Consider the following 20,622-nt stretch of genomic DNA (forward strand, 5'->3'; position numbering starts at 1 on the left):
CACACTCGGTGTCTGTCCGGCCCAGACAAAGGGATTCTGTGTGAGTTGGGCTGTTTAATCAGAAAAACTGCACCTGTCTGTTTGATTTATCCCACTCTCCCCCTCAGGCTAAGCCAATAGCGGGGGCTGGGACACACCATTTCCAGCAGGACTTGCTCAGAAGTTTATCTGTGCAATATTTCCAAATCCGCCCCAATTCTAGTGTCAAAGACCTATTATTTAGCTCATATATCGTATCGGTTACAAGACACTTCGCTGTAATCCTGCAGAGAAATGGCCCACTTCTCCTCCCCGACAGCCCCGAGTCCCCATAAAACGCCTCCGGGAGGATGCCGCCTGGTCCGAGCGCCGGCGTGGCGACGCCGCGGTGAACCTGTCCTCCCTCCTGGGGTGGAAAGGACCTCAGGTGTCTCTATATAAAACCTCCGTGCACCTGAGCCACAGCGCCCTTCCCCTGCCCGCAGCTGGCCCTGCCCAGCGTCCTGTCAAACTGGACGGCAGCGGCCTGGATGGTGGCCAGAGACGGGGCCAGCAGGAGGGCGCTCTGTACAGTCCTACGATGGGCGTCCGTTCTCAAGGGCCTACTGAGACCTCGGCATGGGGACTAAGGAAGGCAAAGCCCGCTGACCCATGACCCAGCTCCTTCCCAGCCCCCGACTCCCACAGGAGGGTACAGCGGGGTGAATAGTGCCCCCCAATTCACGTCTAAGAATGTGACCCTATTTGGAAATAGGTCTTTGAAAATGTCATTAGGATGAATGAGAGCCCTGGCTGGTGTGGTTCTGTGGTTATAGCACCAGCGCGAGCACCGACGGGTCCCAGGTTTGATTCCCAGCCAAGGACACGTACCTGGGTTGCAAGTTTGATCCCCGACTCCGGTCAGGGCACACGCGGGAGGCAACCGATGGATGCGCCTCTCTCACATCCATGTTTCTCTCTCCCTCCCACTCTCTCTAGGTATCAATGGGGAAAATATCCTCCCGTGAAGATCGACTACCACAACAAAGACGAATGAGGTCACCTGGGTCATGGTGACGGTGGGATGGGACGTATGTGGGGACCTGGCCGGGCCATGGGGCGCCCGGACGCTGGGACGGCGTGTGAGAGTGTCTGGGTGAGAGGGACACGTGTCAGAGACCGAGGGAAGCGGAGTGCCCTCCGGCGGTGGGCGGGCCTCGTCCAATGAGTGGGAGGTCTGAACAGAACAAAGGGTCTACGAGGGGCCTTCCCACCTGACAGCTTTGGGCGGGGACGTGGGTCTCTCTGGCCTCCGGAATCTTCTTTGGGTGCACACCCGCTGGCTCCTGGACTGGAACGTAGGCCATCGGCTCCCCTGGGTCTCAGCCTGCCAACTACAGATGCTGGGACTCACCACCTCCATGGTCACATGAGCCAATTCCTTATAACACGTCTCTTTTTACTTATTTACACATAAATGCATCATCTACGTGCATATATGGATATACAGGGTGTCCCAAAAGTACATACACACTTTCACAGCTGCTAGCCCAACTGATGTTTCTTTTTTCAGATGTAACCCATTGGAATTAATAATTATTCAAAGTGTGAATACATTTTGGGGGCCCCTGTATATGTCTGTGCACACGCATGTGTGTATGGATTCTAAGAGGCTCGCTGCTTGCACAATCAGCATCTCCAAGACTGAGACGTGTTGCCAAACCACAGCATTTAAGGCCGACAGACTGTGGTGTCAGCGATGGACGCCATTATTTCTATGGGAAAAATGATTCCATTGTAAACAGCCTTCAGGAACAAATTAAGTCCGAGAACCGAGGTCCCGCTGGATTTGGAACCCCCCAGACGGAGCAACTGACCACAGAGGTGGGCAGTCACGATGGCCCCTGCCTCCCGGTGTTCACACCTCCTATCGGCCACTCTCTCACAAGCAGGTGGAACCAGGACTCACTTCTAACCAACAGAAAACAGCCAAGGGGGGGACTCACTTCCAGGGTAATCCTACATAATTAATATAATAATAAAGGGTAATATACAAATCAATGGAACGGCTGAACAACCAGTCACTATGATGTGATCACCAGGGGACAGACGCTTAATGCAGTAGCATTGCTCAGTCACAAGCCAGGCTGACGGCTGGTGAGCTCAGCAGCAGTGGAAGAAGCCTCTCCCACCTCCACGGGGAGTGGGCCTAAGCTGTCAGAGGGACATCCCCCGAGGGCTCCTGGACTGCTAAAGGGCATGGGCCTGTCTGAGGGGACCCCCCCCCCCCCCAGTGCACAAATATCATGCACTGGGCCTCTAGTGTTACATAAGATTCTAACATCCACCTTGTTAGGGGGCTCTCTCTGTGCCTGGCTTTGAAGAAGCAAGTTGCCATGGTGTGAGCTACCATTTGGAGAGGGACACAAGGTGAGGGGCTGTCAGGCAGAGGAACCGAGCCCTCGGCCAGGCAGCCTCCAAGGAACCGCATGCTGGAGCACCCGTGACCTCAGCAAGTGGGCCCTTCCCCAGTCTAGCCTCAGATGAGACCGCAGCCCGGCCAACACTCTGATTGTAACTAGCACTGTACCCAGCTGAGCTAGGCCTGGGCTCCCAACCCACAGAAAGTGCGAGGCAACAAACGTGTGTTGTTTTAAGCCACTGAATTCATGGCAATTTGTTACACGGTCACAGCTAACTGATACAAACACCGTTCATCTATTGAAACAGGCCAGGCACCGGGGCACACGGGCCTGGGCCAGATTAATTAGCACCTGATGCACTTTCTGTACAAGACACTGTTATAAACGACTCACAAATACACCTTCCCCCTCACCAGGACCCCTAAGAATCCAATGAATTTCAGGCCACAGGGAAGAGCCCGGAGGGAGTAGTAACTCAGCGTGGCCCCCGGCGCCAGAGGAAGGCACAGCCGCTGCACTTGCTGGCAGGGCGGCACCTACTAGAAGCAGGAGTCTCCATCTGCTCCGCTGGAGGCTGCTGGATCGGCCGCCCACCCACCACTGGGCTGATCCAAAGCTCCGATGGGGAGAAAACACACTACTCGTGCGAATAACAAGCTCTCCACACCATGTGCTATTTATATTTCCTATAAAAATGGGTAAATCAGCACTCCAATTGCAACCAGCAGCTCGCGCCCGGACCGCTGCGGACAGAGAAAAGCAGCTCATTTTCCTCATTTACCGGATATATTTAGCTACCGGCTCTCCGTGACCTGAACACACACTCACACACACACACACACACACACACACACACACCTGTGTATATTTTGGAGTTTCAAGCCATTTGCATGCAGAGCGTTAGCTGGGCTCGCCTTACGAGGCAAATCTCCACGCTCACGAATATCCACCGGCCGGCTCTCAGGGCCCTGCACGCTGAGGTTCATGCACACCACGTGCCACCACACCACGTGTCACGCCCACGCACGTCACGCCCACCGTGCTGCAAGCGCTGCTCTCAGGTGTTAGTTGTTGTTGTTTTATATGTTTTTTTTAATATATATTTTTATTGATTTCAGAGAGGGAGGGAGAGGGAGAGAGAGATAGAAACATCAATGATGAGAGGAATCACTGATCGGCTGCCTCCTGCACGTCCCACACTGGGGATCGAGCCTGCAACCCAGGCCTGTGCCCTGACCAGGAATCAAACTGTGACCTCCTGGTTCATAGGTCAACGCTCAACCACTGAGCCACGCCGGCCGGGCATGTTGTTGTTTTAAGTCCTTCCCTCCCCGCTAAGCCCCTCTCTGTCCTCTGCCTGGCACAGCAGGAGGGCCAAGGGGGTGGGGCCCGCTCTGGGGGGATGACAGCAGAGCCGCTGGCCAGGCCCCCGTCAGGCCACCACTGTGTGAACAGCTCATTTACGGCAAACAGAAGCCAGGAATCCCAGCAGCGTGCGGGAAGGTGCACGGACCACAGCCCTCCCGCCCCCCGACTGTCTGCTGGGGCGTCCGCTCCGTAACCTCCTGCCACCTGTCACTCAACTCGGGCGGGAAACGCGCTCTCAGCACGGGCGGCTCAGGCCATTCGGACACCTCCTGCCACGACAGTGCCACTGTTCACCTTGAACTGACCCCAGCCCCCCTGCGACTCCTGCCCACGGCTTCCTGCTCTGCCCTGGGTCCCCGCACATCACCGTGGGCTCAGCTCCCAGGGCCCTGGCCCCTCTGACTCTCAGGCCTCCTCCCTCCTGGATGGACAAAGCGCTCCCAGGTGTCCACATGCTCCGCTCCGCCCTCCATGCCCACGGGGACCCGGAGGAGCCCCCGCTCTCTGGAGCATCTGTCTCAGCGACAGCAACCAGAGGGTCTCCAGGCCCAAGAGGGTCCCAGTGCCTCCCAGCCAGGAGGGGTGGGCGGGGTCTCAGGGAGGCCCCTCAGACAGGAGGCCACGGACACGCAGCGGAACAGCGGCTGTGGGGGCAAGAGCACACGAGCCCCGGAAACGATGGGCACGGGGCCCTCCAGGCTGTCGTTCCTGCTTCTGGAATGTTCTCTGCGTGGCTCCTGGTGGTCTCTGCCAGGGACGGGAGGAATGTCAGGGGCGTGGGTCAGGATCTCCAGGGCCACCTTCGACCCCGCCCTGGGGATTTCCGCCAGCTCCGCACGGGCTGGGTGCGGACGAGCCCACCCACAGGGCCCGACCTGTCCCCGGGAACCAGGCCTGGGCGCAGGGGCACAGAGGCTGGTCCCAAGAAGCCAGGACGCTTACGGGTGCAAACGCCAGCTTGCACCGTGCCAGTTGGAGAAGTCTCCTCCGCCTTGCCCCTCCCACCCCGGGGCTGGGGGGCCCACGCCTCTACCCACATCCATCGGGGAGCAGCGCGTCCGCGTATCCATGCGACTGTTTAACTCCTGGAGGGGGCACCGTTGGGATTGTCCCTGCTCCTGGCAAATTCCGCCCCAAATACCTCCTGGCACCTGGAGGCTGGGCCTCAGGTTGCCTTTCCGTGGCCGGCCCCCTGTGGTGCTGCATCGGCCCGAAGCCCGAATGACCAGTGAGCAGGGACGATGAGCCCCATGTCCCCCCTCAGCCCCATCGCCCAGACCCCAGGGGCACGGCCCCCAGTGAGCACCCAGGTGCTCCCCGGCCTGGAGCTCCGCGGCCTCGCCCTTCCTCCGACATGTGTGCTATCTGAACGCTGACTTCAGACGGGCCCTCGGACTGCGCTGGCCTCCCTGTCTCTGGGTGGGGGAGGGGGTCGGGGAGGGGTGGTGCAGAGTAGACATCGGGCCCAGCGGCCGGGCCAGGCTCAGCCTCCATCGGGCCAGCTGCACTGCACCATCTTGGAGACGTGCGGCCAGACCCTCCCCGAAGCCAGCGGCCGCTTTCGGAAATCTTTGCCAAGTTTGGATTTGTCGTAAATAAACTCAATTTTCACTCCCTTCACACAAATGGTCTTTTTTGGGAACTGGTGGGGGGAAAAGAAAGAAAGAGAGGAAACGAGCCAGAGCCTAGAAGCTGAGGAGCTGAGGGGCGTGGCTGGTACCGGGCACCAGAACCAGGCGAGGCGGCAGCCGGGCCTACAGAGCCGGCACCTGGGAACAGCTCGGCACGGATCTGAGATGTGCGAGTCCCCTCGCCATGGAGGCGGCGGTGTCAGGGGTCCCCGCGGGCCCGGCTGGAATCCCACCACAAAGATCCACATCAGCTGGGCGTGTGTAGACCACGCGGCTCGGGTGTGAGGTCGGGGAGACCGAGGCAGACGCCACGGAGAATGATTCACCCCGCGGCACCGGTTTAACCCGCTCCGACCGGCCCCTGATCGCCCTTCAGTGGACAGTCAGGACCAGCGGCTTCTCGGTGCAGCCTCCTCCCGGGGATGTGTCGGGAGCAGAGACGGAGCAATGGCTCCACGCCCAGCGCTCCCCCTGGTCCTCGGCCCTGGGCACGGAGGCCTGTGTGACTGGAGGGGCGCTGTCACCGGTGCCCGCAGCCCCGGCTGTGCCTCTCACGCAGCCACCCTCCTCCTGGCCGTACACGGGGGACACCCACCCTCAGGTGCGGAAACAGAGACTCAGAGGGACCAAGGTTACTGCCCGAGGTCACACGGGGCGGGGGGTTGGGGGGGGCACGGCTGTCCTGGCCCAGGAAGCCCACATCCCGAAAGCACCACCACCGAGGTGCGCTCCTCAGAGACCCCAAAACAGGGACCAAAAGAGGCCCCGGTGGGACTGTTCGCAGCTGCCGGCAGGTCGCACGGCCTGTGTCCGCAGTGGGTGAGGGTGGAATATTACTCGGCCACGAAGAAAGACTGGAGCGCCGGTGCTGAGTGAGGGAAGCCAGACCCAGGTCACCATTGTCGGGTCTCATCCCCACGGACTGTGGAGAGCAGATGCGTCCATGGAGCGAGCGCAGCTGGTGGCCGCCAGGGGCTGGGGGTGGACATCGGAGTGACCGCGATCCAACACCGGGTTTCCTCCGGACCGGCTCATGGTGACAGCGGCACAGCCGCGCGCGCTCAATGCTGGGAACTGTCCCCTCCCAAAGGGCCATGTTACGTACCGTGCATTGTACCCCGGGTGAGTCCAGTCCCCTCCGATAAAACCCAAACATGCCCGTGGCCCCTAACACACGTTCTCCCGGCTCGTGGCTCAGCAGGGTCGGGAATTCCCGTACAAGACAGTCTGCGAAGGCCAAGGGGCGAGGGGGGGATGGAGGGTAGGGGTGAGGTGGGGGGCGGGGGGGGGGGATGGAGGGTAGGGGCGAGGGGGGGCGGGGGGGATAGAGGGCAGGGGTGAGGCCCACCCTTCCCAGCGTCTCTCGGAACTACCAGGGACCCCCTCTGTCACGGGAAAGGAGCGAGGGGTAATGAAGGGCAGGCAGGGCCCGGAGAGGCCTGGCCACGGTGCCGGGCAGGCTCTGGCCCGGGACGCACACAGCAGAGGACAGGGCGCCGAGCTGTCTGGGTGCCCCCCCAGGACAGGGGCCGGACGGCTGCGCACGCTCCTCTGGGAGGCCCGGCGACCTGTGCTGACGCGGCATTACCTTAGACTAATTGCTTCACCCTGCTCTGCCTCAGTTTACCCATCTGTGAAATAAGGCTAATGACATTTCCTGACCTTGGAGGGCTGTGGGAGAGTTTGTTAATTAAAGTTTTTGAACTGCTTGACAGATGATGGATGAAGGGACACAAACTTATTAATTGGTGATTTTCAAGGGCACTGATGCCGAACACCCACTCCCCATGACACGTGCATGTGCGTGCGTGCACACACACACACACACACACACACACCTACATGCACCTCCACACACATACACACCTACATGCACCTCCACACACATACAGACACACAACCTGTACAGACACACACACACCTCCAATACACACCTACATGCACCTCCACACACACTGCACAGACCCAGACACATAGACACACTCACACACACACACACACACACACACCCCTACATGCACCTCCATACACACACACACCTACATGCACCTCCACACACAGACACACACTGCACAGACCCAGACACAGACACACTCACACACACAGACGCACACAGAGTGACAGTCCTCCCAGCCCCTGTAAGAGGCTTTAGCTGTATGGCACACGCTTGGACCACGCATGGACGAGGCGCGCAGGGCCCTCCTGGCATTCTCGGAGAGAAAACAAAGGCCCCAAAGTCTGCCCTCTCCTTCTGGAAAGTTCCACGAGGACTTGGGGCTGCAGACTCATCCCCTGCATCTCGGGGCTCTTCCCAATGTAACCGTGTCACGTGGGCAGGTGACCAGCATCGCCGGAGGGGGCGTGCTTCTCTAAGGGGGAGGCAGGGGGCTCCGGCCTGGGGGAGGGGGTCTGAGGGAGGGGGCGGGGGGCAGGGGGGCAGGGGGGAAGGGCTTCCCGGGACCTTAGGTGTGTCCCAACCTGCACATCCAGTGCCCGTGTGTTTCCAGACCAGGAAGAGCAGGACAAACGGATGGGAGGACAGACCCTGGAGCCGGTTTGCTGTGTGGCCTTGGGCAAGTCACTCAGCCTCTCTGCGCCTCCTCTGGAAAAGGGAGGCAGCTCGGGGCCCACCCCCTGGCGGTGCTGTGAGGTCCCACCCGCCCCACCATTCCCGCCAGGCTAACCACACCCCGGGCCTCTCGTGACCCCGCGGCGTCCAGGGCTGTGGCGGTCAGGCACCAGGCGGCAGGGGATCGTGAGCCCCATGGCGGCAAAGACTCGCCCGCGATGCTCACAGCATCATCGCCGTCCACACCTTGAAGGAGAACCAGCCCCGGACCCTGCAGGCTGTGCTGGATCCAGAAAGGGGGGCACCTGGGGGAAGGAACCCTCAAGGGCAGCTTGCACAGTGAGGCCAACCAGACCGCAAAGGTGGCACCGGCTCGATCTACAGGAACCGGAAGACGTGAGTCTGAGACAAAACCCAGAGGCGTGGCCGCTGGAGGCAGAGGCAGAGGCAGAAATGGGACTGACTGTTAGTCACACGAGGGATGGGGGGTGGGGGTGGGGGGGAGATGTCCTAAATCTGGACCAGTGATGGCTACACACACGGTAGGTTCTCTGAAAATCACTGAATGGGGCACTGAGAACAGGTGACTGTTACAGTAGATAAATTATACCTCCATACACACGCACGCACACGCTCACAGGCACGCACGCACGCACACGCTCACAGGCACGCACGCACGCACACGCACACGCACACACGCTCACACGGTGGGCCGTCCTCTTACCCAGAATTCTAAGACACCTAACCCCGACTTTCTCAATGTGACCATTCATTCACTCCCACAGTTTAATTTCGCAAGCGCTCCCGGGAGGGCCTCCCGGAATTAGCGGCGTGTTTATTTTTAATTATTAACGAGATTGAATAACAGTATCTGTGTCACAGATGGTCTCCTCCCTGTGTGACACCGCGTTCATTCTCGGCTGCAAAATAGTCTCCTTTTGGACGCCCCCCCCCCCCCCCCCCAGACTACGAACCGCAGGTGCCTGGGGGGCCTTCGACCTCGGGCCGCTGGACGCCAGGGCCACACCCACAGGGTGCTCTGACGTCACGGCAGCTGGGGCCTTCGAGTTTTTGATTTATTTTATTTGGGGTTTTTTCCCCCCAAAAGGGCGATGTGTAACTTAAGGGAGTGAGCAGCAAATTTTACATAAAAGAAGGGAGCCCTACGGGACGGTGAGAACCGTGTGCATGGGCCTTGCTGTCCAGGAAAGTGGTTCTAACCCCAGCTCTCCCACTAGCTCGCTGTGTGGCCTTGGACAAGTCACTGAACCTCTCTGAGCCTCAGTGTCCTCCTTTGTAAAATGAGCAACAACGCCCGTCTTCAGGGCTTCCAGGAGGCTCCGGAGGACAGATGGAGATGAGGAGACGTGCTGGGTCACTGAGTGCTGAGCCTGGGCCATGGGAAGGCCTGGTGGCTCCGGGGCCTCCCAGCTGGACGGGGTCTAGTTCATTGGCTCTGAGGCCCAGAGCCCAGTCCAACACCCAGCTTCCCAGCGCACTGCCCAGCTCCATTCAACAGCATTTATGGAGCGTGTGTGCACGTGGGCGCTCCCACATAACACACACACACGGACGCACACACGGACACACACACATGCACACATATATGCACACAGAGATACACATATGTGTGCACACTCAGACACACATGCACACACAGAGACGCACACACACTTTCGTCATAAAGACTGAAAGGAGAACAGCAAAGCCACACACTAACATTCAGTTCACACACCCGAGCCCGCCTGCCGAGCTGGAACCGGAGCCACTGCTTCGGCGCTTGGCTCCCGCTCGGCACGGTCTCGGAGCCGCCCCACCTGCCACGTGCCCGGGCGGGGCGGGGGGCGGGGTGGGCCCAGAAAGGCTGCTGTTTCCGGGCTGACCTGGTTGGTGCAGACCCGGACAGTAACTCTGCCCCGGTCGTCCGTTACTGTCACCGCTGGCGGAGCTCACAGCACCAGCGGCTCCGCGGGACGCGTGCGCTGTGTTCTGCATCCTGAAAACTGGGGCAGAGTCCCACACGGACATTTCGGAACGTCATCGTTTTACCCTCCCCCATTTCACATCCCCCGGAACTGCTACTGCATCCAGCTCCAGGTCCCCAAAGAGGTCACACACACACACACACACACTCACCCCAACAAGGAAACCCGTGCTAATCTCTGACAGAGAGCGAGAAAGCATTAGCTGGAGTTGTTGGTGAATCGTACCTGAGGATATTTCCCCGTTGATTTTTAGAGCGAGTGGAAGGGAGGGGGAGAGACAGAGAGAGAGAAACACTGATGTGAGAGAGACACATCGATTGGTTGCCTCCTGCATGTGCCCCGACCAGGGCTAGGGATCGAGCCTGCAACCGAGGCACATGCCCTTGATCGGAATCAAACCCTTCAGTCGGGGGCTGATGCTCCAACCACTAAGCCAAACCAGCCAGGGCATTCGTTTTTGTTCGTTTGTTTTGTTTTTAATATATTTGTATTGATTTCAGAGAGGAAGAGAGAGAGGGAGAGAATCATTGATCGGCTGCCTCCTGCACACCCCCTACAGGGGGTCAAGCCCACAACCCAGGCATGTGTCCTGACCGCAAACCCAACCATATCCTCCTGGTTCATAGGTCGACGCTCAACCACTGAGCCACACCAGCCAGACAGTTCTAGGGTTTTTTTTTTATAGATTACATGAGATTTTCTGTGATTTTCATATCATCTGTCTGTATCAGCAAATACAGAGATACAGACAGTTTTATTTCTTCCTTTCTGGTGTCTTTTACCTCTTTTCTTCCTGTATCACACTGGCTAGAATTCCAGCACTATCCTATCTAATAATAGACAAACATGGTAATTGACCGTACCTTTGCTACACCTCCCATTGGCTAATCAGTGAGATATGCAAATTAACCGCCAACAAAGATGGCGGTTAATTTGCATACATAGGAGCGAGGACTGAAGGCGGCTCTGGCCGGAGCAGCAAAGGCTCGAAGGCGGCTCCGGCCTGGGTCCCGGGTGCCGGAGGAAAACTGGTGCCGGCAGCCAGGGGAAGAGAAGAAAGGCCTATTGCACGAATCTTTTCGTGCAACAGGCCTCTATTTTTAAATAATAGGGGGAGAGCGGACATCCTCGACTCATCCCTGACCTCAGGGGAAAGCCTCCAAGTTCTCCGCATTAAGTAGGACGTTAGTCGAAGGCCTTTGAAGATGTCCTTCTTCCAGTCGAGTAAGAGCCCTTCTGTTCTGATATTCCGGAGAGTTCGTATCCTAGACGGTGTTGCATTTATCAAGTGCACACAATCCTATGATTTTCCCTCTTTAGCCTTTCCATAGGCTAGAGGGCATTGATTGATTTTCGAATATTGAGCCATCCTTGCATCCATGGACTAAACCCCATTGGCATATAACTTCTTTTTACAGCCGAATCGTATTTGCTAATATTTTATTAAGGACTAGAGGCCCGATGCACGAAATTCACGCAAGGGGCTCAGCCCTCCCAGCCGTGGCCGTTGCCTCACCCTCGAAGCCCTGGCTTCGTCCGGAAGGTTGTTTCGGCTGGCGGGTCTAATTAGCATATTACGCTTTTATTATTATAGATTTGCGGGGGGGGGGGTGTCCATTTTCACAAACAATATTGGTTTCCAGTTTCCTTTTTCTGGGCTGTCTGTTTGGCTTTGCTGTCAGGGTGATATCAGCTTCATAAATGACTTGCGCGTGTTAGTTCTTCCCACAGAACTTCCCCCACGGGGATCCCCCCACCTCCAACCTGAACCAGGGGTTCCCTGAAGTAGCACGGAAATGCCCTGCAGGGACCTGGGACGCTGGGCCCCCCCTCAGAGCCTCCCTGAAGCCACTGGTGTGTGACTGACCCACCTTTCACCAGAACCTTCCCCACAGCGAATGTGTGTCCGCCTGAGGACATTGCACCAATGGATTTGGCCAAAAGCAGCCACGTGACCCGCCCTCCAGCTGCCCTCACATTCCATAAGTTTGACTGTCGGAGGCGAAGGCTGAACCTGCTTCTCGAAGTCGCCCTGGGAGCTTTCCCAGCTCCGAGGTCTCCACCTCATGGAGGCGGAACTCCCACGTCCTGGGCTTATCCTGCGTCCACACTCTTCACTCTAATCCGCAGGATGGAAGGGGCCCGGCGACCACCCCAGGCCCTCAGCAGATCCCGTCCCGCCTCCTGGAGGCCTGCCCGTGGGGCCTGGCTCTCAGCAGCTCCCCCGGGCGTTTGCAGAGGCTGGGGGGGGGGGGGGGGGGTGCCGATGGGAAGGCTCGTTCTCAAATCCCCTCACCTCGCCCCCCTTAGCCCCTCGGAGCCCGGTGCCCCTGCGCACGGCCCGCCGGTGCTGCTGTGGCGTGTTGCACGCTTCCTGCTCCCGTGAGCACAGCCGGTTTCCTCCGCCAGAGAAGTTTGCTCTGACACCTGGTCTCTTCACCTGGAGGTGCAGCTCCTGTCACCCCCTGACACCCCAAACTCCCTGACACACACAGTCATCCACACACCCGCACACACCACACCCGCACACACCACACCCGCACACACCACACCCACCACACCCACACCTACCACACCCGCACACACCACACCCACACCCACCACACACACACACACCACACCCGCACCCACCACACCCACCACACCCGCACCCACCACACCCACCACACCCGCACACACCACACCCGCACACACCACACCCACCACACCCACACCTACCACACCCGCACACACCACACCCACACCCACCACACACACACACACCACACCCACACACACCACACCCACACCCCCACACCCACCATACCCACCACACCCGCACCCACCACACCCACCACACCCGCACCCACCACACCCGCACACACCACACCCGCACACACCACACCCGCACCCACCACACCCACACATACCACACCCACACACACCACACCCACACACACCACACCCGCACCCACCACACCCACACACACCACACCCGCACACACCACACCCGCACCCACCACACCCACACACACCACACCCACCACACCCACCACACACACACACCACACCCGCACCCACCACACCCACACACACCACACCCACACACACCACACCCGCACACACCACACCCACCACACCCGCACCCACCACACCCACCACACCCGCACCCACCACACCCGCACACACCACACCTGAATCGTGTGAATAAATCACACTCCTGATCCAAGTTAGGAAGTTAGGGATGAGGGCCCAGCCCAGGGTCAGGGCATAAATTTAATCCTCATTAGTGCCATTTGGGTTAAAGGAAATATCTCATTAGAGTTGATTTCAGTTGTTATTATTTCTTTTCCTGTGCCTGCCGAAGCTTTTCTAAATGCAAATGTGGCCTGTGTCCTATTTCTCCTGGACAGTGCGGTCTCCACCGGATACAAGCATTTTCATCCCCCACACACTTCCCCTCCACTCGGGACAGAAAGCGACCCATTCCTGGGTCCGCATGGCCTCGGCTCAGGGTGGGGTGTCCTCAGGCACAAGGACAACATGAGTGGACGGTGGGAGGCGTGGGCTCAGGGTGGGGTGTCCTCAGGCTCAAGGACTGACATGAATGGACGGTGGGAGGCGTGTGCTCAGGGTGGGGTGTCCTCAGGCGCGAGGACAACATGAATGGACGGCGGGAGTGCAGTGAGCACAGCAGCGATCAGGGCAGTATCTCTCTTCCGTGCCACTCACCTCCGCCCATCCCCCCACCTGCCCACCCATGGGTTCAGGGACCGACCAGAACCTTGGGTGCTCCAGCTCCTACTGAGCCGATCACGACGGAAAGAGTTCAAGGGCATCATTTCCCCGAACATGTCTGCACTCCAGGTACAGCCCCATCCTCACGCCAAAGGAACGCGTCTCTAACGGTGGAAGTGAGAGCCCCGGGACGCCGGGGCGAGGAAGTGAAATATCTGCTTGAGTCGGAACAGGGCCTGCACTCAGCCTGGACTGGCTGGCCTGCCTTCCCCGGCCGCAGAGGGAAGTGAGGGATGAGTGACCACAAGGACAGGCTGGATAGAGCCAGCCCCGGGCCACATGGACACATGTCCTCACCCACAGACAGCTCCCGCGTGTCCACCCTGCACCTGCCACTCCTCACAGGAGGCGATGAAGAATGAGACACAGTCCCGCCCAGTGACCAGGGCTCCTCTCCACCCCAAGGCAGGGAGCCCCCCTGCAGGTCGCCGGGCCCCCAACGGACACACTGCCAGCTGCGAGGTCCGGGCACTGCCGCCCAGCAGCCGCTGAGGTCGTGCCCGGCCCAGCCTGGCTTCCCTCAGCAGCCACACCGCCCAAGCGGCTGCCCATCCGGGGCTGGGACGGTGGGTGGGCAGAGAGGCCGCGGCCTGGCAGGACGGCCCCCCATGGCCAGCCCCCGAGACAGAGCGACAATTGGCAGAAGTCCTAGTGAGGGGACAGGACAGGCAGACAGAGGGACGGCGGGCCGGGGAGGCCGTGGCACAGATGGGCCCGGCGTGGCTGCCACCAGCCTTTCCCCGGGGGGCGGGTGGCAGGAAGGAGGGGACACTTTGCCCAGTGCCCAATTCAGCAGAAATGCCAATGTCAGCCTGAGCCCCTCCCCCGCCCCCGTGGGCCCAGCCGCAGGCCCTGTCCGGCTCAGGGCCACAGTGGAGACAATGACCAACCAGGAAGGTGCTTTCCTTTCTTTTCTTTTCTTTTTTTTTTAATGAATCCTCCCCCGAGGATATTTTCCCATTGATTTTTAGAGAGAGTGGAAGGGAGAGAGAGAGAGACAGAAAGAAACATCCATGTGAGAGAGACACATCCATTGGTTGCCTCTGCACCCACCCTGACCAGGGCCCTGGCCAGGGAGGAGCCTGCCCTTGACCGGAATCTAACCCAGGACCCTTCAGTCTGCAAGCCGATGCTCTATCCACTGGGCCACACTGGCAAGATCTTGAGGCGCTTTCCAAAGAGAGAGCCTGAGCCCAGCACAGCGGCCCTGCCCCCCCACCACTGCCCCCTACCCCCACCCGAACCCCCAGGGGGGCAGGGGCTCGGCCTTCCTCGCATTCTGGAGGCGGCTCTGGCTGGCACTGAAGCAGCCTGGCCCCTGGCTGATTGTTGGGGTGCAGAGAGCCAGCAGTCAGGCCTCCCCCAGGCAGCAGGTATGACCCAGCCCCGATGTGGATGGACCCTGGGGGAGCCAGGGCCCCACCCGAGGGTTCCGGGGCTCTGATGGGCGGCCGCAGCCTCTGGCTTTCTATGAACGGAGAGCCCGTCTGAGTTATGTAACCGCAGCCGGGCGGCCCCTGACGCGCCGGCTCTGGATTCCTGGAAGGGTCTCAGAGAGGCGAGTCCAGCGGCCGCACGGCCCGTGGGCTCCGCAGGCCCTGCCGTCTCCCAGTGTCTGACTGGCAGCGGGCAGGAGAAACCCTCCCGAGCCAGACTTGAAACGGAAGAATCTAGATCAAGGATATATTTGGCTTTTCCAGCTCATCTTTACATCAGCTTCGTCTCTACTGACTTGTCACCCTTTGCAGGCCGCTGGGCACGTACGCAGAAGGCAGGCGACTCTTACGTAACCCCAGACAGCAGCCCGGCCCGGGGAGGCCCCGCAGTGCCCGTGGGTCGGCCGGGGTCCGGCCTTTGCCCACTTCAGGGTGACCCAGGGCGCGCTGGGCCCACAGGCTCCGGGCACCCTATGGTCTGCACCCAAAGAGCCCGAGGAGATGCGGGGCTCGGACGCGCACCCAGCCCACTTCTGCCAACACCTGGCCCAGGCCCGTGGGTGGGGACACGGAGGCCAAGCTGGGTGCTGCCATTCCCACCACCATCCAAGTGGCCCCGGTCAGGAGGAGGCAGGAAGCGTCGGGAGAGCAAGTCCCTCCCTGCCCAGGGACCAGAGGACGGGCAGGGAGGCCTGGAGCTGCCGGGTCCTGCGCTGCCGGCCCTGCTCCCTACCGATGGCGTCCTCGAGGCACAGGAGGAAGGAAGCAGGTGATTCAAATAAATCAGCAGGAGGGACAGACGGCAGGAGCCTCCACCCCCTCCTCCGCCCGGATGTGGATCCCCTGGGTGGGGCTGGGTGTGCGGGGAGGGGTGCGCCCACGTGGGAGGATGTGAGCTGCCTCCTAAAATGGCGACTCATCCCAGCATCACTGTCCCGATCGGAGCCACAGCCCTGACGCTCCCCTCCTCGTCCTGCAACCTGCTTGGAAACAGCAGCTGGACGGGGCCGGGGGCAGGAGTCACCGGGAGGGCTGCCTGCTGATGGGGCGTCCACCCGTCCCCGTCCTCCAAGGCCAGGCACAGCCCCAGCCGTCGGGGGCCTTCCCAAGGGGGCTGGGGACAGCCAGCTCACGTGGGCCCCGCGTGCTCGGGGAGCTGAAAAGTGCCCCGCAAAGGAAGAGAGCAAGAGAGAATGTTGTCACGCACCCACCCCCACCACGGCCACACCCCAGGGCCTCCCAGAGAGAAGGGGCCAGGACCTCCTTGTAGGAGGACAGACAGCCGCTCCGAGGGGCAGGACTGGGAAGGAGCCGTGACTTTGGCTCACCATTGAACTCCCGAGGACGACTGCCAAAAGCCTTGGGTGCAGGAGCCCCTGACAAAGCAGCGCGTGGAGGTCTGCAGCTCAGAACCCTCCTCCCCCCGACCTCCCCCCCACTTCCCCCCCTCTCCCTCGCAGCCTAACTCACTGTGCCGCTTGCTGCATAAGCAGCCCCCACCCCCATGCCCCTGGTGCTCAGGGAGGGACTCCATCCAGGGCAGCCGCACTGGGGCAGCCCCCAGGAGATGCCTGTGTCCCTGTGCATGGAAGGGCCTTGCGGGCTTTGCTACAACCGCCCCCCAAAAGGCACAAAACCAGCTTGAAAAGACCCCGAATGTCTCCCTCCTGGAAGGATGGCTCCCGCAGGGCTCCGCTCAAAACCCGCAGAACACTGAGCCCCCAGAGCCCCTCGCTCAGGTGCCACCGCGTGGGCTCTGCCTCCGGGCTCAGGCTCAGGCTCCGTGGGCCGGTCACAGCAGGCTAGGCTCCGCGGCCAGCAGGAGGCCGTCCCACCTGGGCCAGGCACGAGGCAAGGGTGGAGCCTCACTGCCAGGGAAGAGTGCGTTTCAGGTGCGGAGCAGGCAACGCAGGCCCTGGGTCCCCTGCCTGATGGAGGCAGAGCCCGCAGACCCTGGGGGGGAGGGGACAGCTCCCACATGACAGCGCTCTCGCCTGTCAGCCTCCCAAACAGGTGACAGCTCGTCCTTCCAGACCCACTTCCAGAAAAATCCCGTGCTCACCGCGCAGGGAGAAAACAAAAGGTCAAACTTCAACGTCGCCCACAGAACTGTTTCCTAAAGCAAACCACCCCCCTCCCCGAGAAGCGCCCGCTCGGGGTGCTGGAGGGGCCCGGCCGGTGGAGCCTGAGCCCACAGAGCTTCCTTCCGAGACAGCGACGCTCCTCTCCCTTATCAAAATGCACGCAGCTCTCAACCTGGCAACTTGTCACAGATGAAAACATGTCTGTGCAAATAAGTGGCCGGCAGTCAGTCCTCAGGGGCCCGGCCGAGGCTCAAGAGGGGCTCAGGGGCCCGACGGGGACCCCCAGATCCTTCCCCAGGCCCTGGTGCTGGCTGAGACCCAGAGGCAGAGGGCGAGGTGCCTGGATGGGTCACCGACAAAGCCTCCTGGTCCATTTCGTCTGCGTCCAGAGCCTTATCTAGTCCGAGCACACACAGAGGTTCAGGCCGAGCCAATACCAACGCGGACGCCTCACCATTAACCTCTTGACGCCCAGGCGGCAAACGACACCAGCCGGGCTCCTGGAGGAGGGACGCTGCTTTCCAGAAAAAGGCCAATGACCACGTTTGACAGTTTTCACTGGCAGCTGTCAACAGCCACGACCCGGGGATGGAGCAGCGTCTCCTCTGCCAGGGGCAGCGAGAAAACGCTGGGCGAGCTTCGTCCGCTTCTCATTTCTCAAAACCAGGACGCCACTCGGTCCTCCCTGGGGCTCACTCCCCCCGCTGTGACCGGTGGCGGTGGGGGCGGCTGGCAGCCGGCTGGGCTCAGCTCGCCTCCCTCCCCATCGCGGGAGCGCAGTGCATCCCAGTGGATGGACTGGGAACCGCACGCCGGCGCCCTCCGCCTCCACCTCTGTCCTCCCTGCTCTCGGCGGCGACCTGGGACCCAAACGCACCAGCCCCACGGAGCCCCCAGCCAGAGGGTGACGGCTCGAGGGTCCCTTCCCCGCGAGGGGACCACTATGCCGAGCGGGGTCCTACGCCGCCAGAGGCAGAGGCTGGAGCCCGAGCGCCCACGCAGGCGGGCAAAGTTTGCGGAAAGGGGTCTCTCTGGGCACCCCCCGGCCCCCACCGCGGGCTCCAGGCTCCAAGTCCCTCCCAGCTCACCCCGGAGTCCAGACACAGAGCAGCCCCAGGGCGCGCCCCGGGGCGTCTCAGTCTGTGGATGGGGGCGGGGAGGACCGCTCGCCCGCGCTCCCCTAGGTCCCCCGCGTCGTCTGCCCCAGCTGCCCGCCAGCTGTGCGCACCCGTCGCGCCCGAGGTCACCGGCAAACAGCTGGAGAGGCAGCTGGAAGCCCCGGAGGCCCCGCTCAGCCTCGGAGCCCGAGGAGGGGGAGGACTGGCTGAGAGGCGGTTTTGTTTTGCTTTCCTCAAACTCCGCCTGCCGAGCTCTCGCCCGGGGCGAGCGGCTCTGCCTTTCCCCGGCCGCCCCGGCCCCCGCCCCGGGTCCACGGCCCGCCGCGCCCAGCCGCTGGCGCCTCGCTCCGGGCCCGGGGGAGGCAGCGCAGGGGCGGCCAGGACACTGCGTGGCTGACGCCGCCAGCCGCCCGCGCCCCTGCCCGGACACGGACGCTCGGAGCCCGGGAGAGCGGGCCGCTCCCTGCGGAGCGCTGGGCTCCGAGCTCCGGACTGGGGCCCGACCCGGCTCCCCGGCCACCCCGTGGCCGCTCGCGGGGGCGGGGGAGGACCCCTTTATTTGCAGCCTGAGAAAGCGCCCTTCCGCCCGGCCCGGCGCCCCCCGGCACCTGCGCCGGCCAGTCGCTCACCTGAGTCCTAAAAGCTGTTGAATCCACATGGTCACGTCTCAGCGAGCGGAGCTCAGACCTCGCTCGCCCCGGCCATCCGCGCGGCTCCGATTCCGCTCGCTTCCGTCCCGCGGCGCCGGTATCTGCTCTCGGTCCGCCGCCTCCCGCCGCCCGCCGGCCGCGGGGCGCAGCGAGTCAGAGCGCGGCCGCGCGGGGCTCCATGCCGGCCGGCGCGCCGCCGCCGCGGGGGCGCATGGCTCAGGCTGGGCGGCCCGCGGGGGCGCACATCCTCGACCGGGGCGCGGACCGGCAGCCCCCTCTGGGGAAGCCCAGGGAAGACAGCGGCGAGGCCGGCGGGGACGGGGCGACCGGCCCGGGAGGGGCGCACTCCGGCGCTGCGGCCGCGCGGCGGTGGTCGGTGGTCGGAGGAGCCGCGGCTTCGCCCTCCGGGGCGGCAGGAGGGAGGCCGGGCAGCGCCGCCGCGAACAGTGCGTGTCTCTCGCCTCCAGTCGGAGCCCCGCGCCGAGGGGTTGGCTCGGTCCGGGGACGGGGGCGAAGCGGGATGCGGAGGCGCGCGGGTCTTGTCCGCGCCCCGCCGGGTCAGGGTAGCGTGGCGGTCGGCACAGCTCAAGTTGGCGGGGGCTCCGTCTGAGCGCTCGCTCTGCAGACGGCCGGCCGCGGCGCGGGAGGCGGGCAGGAGGCGGGCACCGAGGCGCGTGGGGCGAGGGCGCGGTGGAGCGCGGGGCGTGGGGGCGCGCAGCGGCGGCGCGGCGCCGAGGAGGCGGGCGGGGATCCCGAGCCCCGCCGCCCGTGCCCACCGCGCCCGCCGCAGAGCCGCCTCCCTCCGCGCGTCCGCCTCTCCGCGCGCTCGCCCCCGCCTCCCGGAGCGGGTCCCAACTCCGCCCGCCTGGCCCGGCTCACGTCACCCGCTTCCCCGCCCCTGGAACTGGAGCCCGAGTCCCCTGTCCGCCCAGGCTGTCGCTCTCCGTCCCGCCTCTCGGGGGGCCCGGCTCGCCGCGCAGGGCTGTGCCGGCCGGGCGTCACCGAGCGGGGCCCTGGCAGCCCCTTCCCCGTCCTCAGCGCGTCCGTCCGGGTCTCACCTTGGGAAAGGCCCGGAGAGGCCGTGGGCTCCGATTGGACCGCCGCCGGGCGCCGCCGGATGGTGTTGCCACGGTAACTGGATGGCATGCGAAACAGTTCGCGGTTCCGACCCGGTTAAGAGTGAGCCCAGCGGACCCGGAGAGCCGCTTTGGGGAGGAGGGGGGCTGCGCGAAAAGTTTCCTCCGATGGAGCGCGCTCAGGGGCCACTCGGCTGCCTGTGAGGGGCGGGAGGGTCCGCTACTGGGATTCCTTCTCTTCCCGCTGCCGGGGCCACCCGGACCCCCACCCCCACCCCCACGTCTGCCTGGGCCCCGCATCCGGCTCTAAGGGGAAGTCACCGTGTTCCTGCTCAGAGCGGAGCCAGCACCTCGCCCCAGCCCAGCCTGAATCCGGAAGCATCAGCAGTCCAGGCCGAGGGTGGGCAACCCTTGCGCCCCGGCGGCCTCTGGGCCAGGCCCTGACTCCGAGAGCCGGGACTTGGCCTCCAGGACTCCCCGCCACCCTCCGCTGGCAGGTCCGCTCCCTGGTCCGGCCCTTTCCCTATTCCCAACCTCCCTGCACCCC

General features: G+C 62.3%; 1 protein-coding gene across 2 annotated transcripts in view; it reads right to left on the minus strand.

Moving 5' to 3' along the window:
* AJAP1 (adherens junctions associated protein 1) overlaps positions 1 to 20,326 on the minus strand; it is a 77,174-nt gene extending 56,848 nt beyond the window's left edge. The window contains exon 1 of one of the 2 annotated variants that reach the window (XM_070403110.1): positions 20,058 to 20,326. Coding sequence is in view for 1 of the 2 variants with exons in the window: in XM_070403109.1 (XP_070259210.1) it covers positions 18,979 to 19,007 (29 nt within the window). In the remaining variant the exon portion in view is untranslated. Of the gene's footprint in view, positions 1 to 18,978; positions 19,243 to 20,057 lie in introns of those variants that run through there. The other variant, XM_070403109.1, reaches the window with a different exon arrangement.
* Positions 20,327 to 20,622: the final 296 nt, after the last annotated feature.

Source organism: Myotis yumanensis, unplaced genomic scaffold (assembly GCF_028538775.1).
Source record: "Myotis yumanensis isolate MYYU_CA2020_CCGP unplaced genomic scaffold, mMyoYum1.0.hap1 SCAF_2, whole genome shotgun sequence".
Classification (NCBI taxonomy): Eukaryota; Metazoa; Chordata; class Mammalia; order Chiroptera; family Vespertilionidae; genus Myotis; species Myotis yumanensis.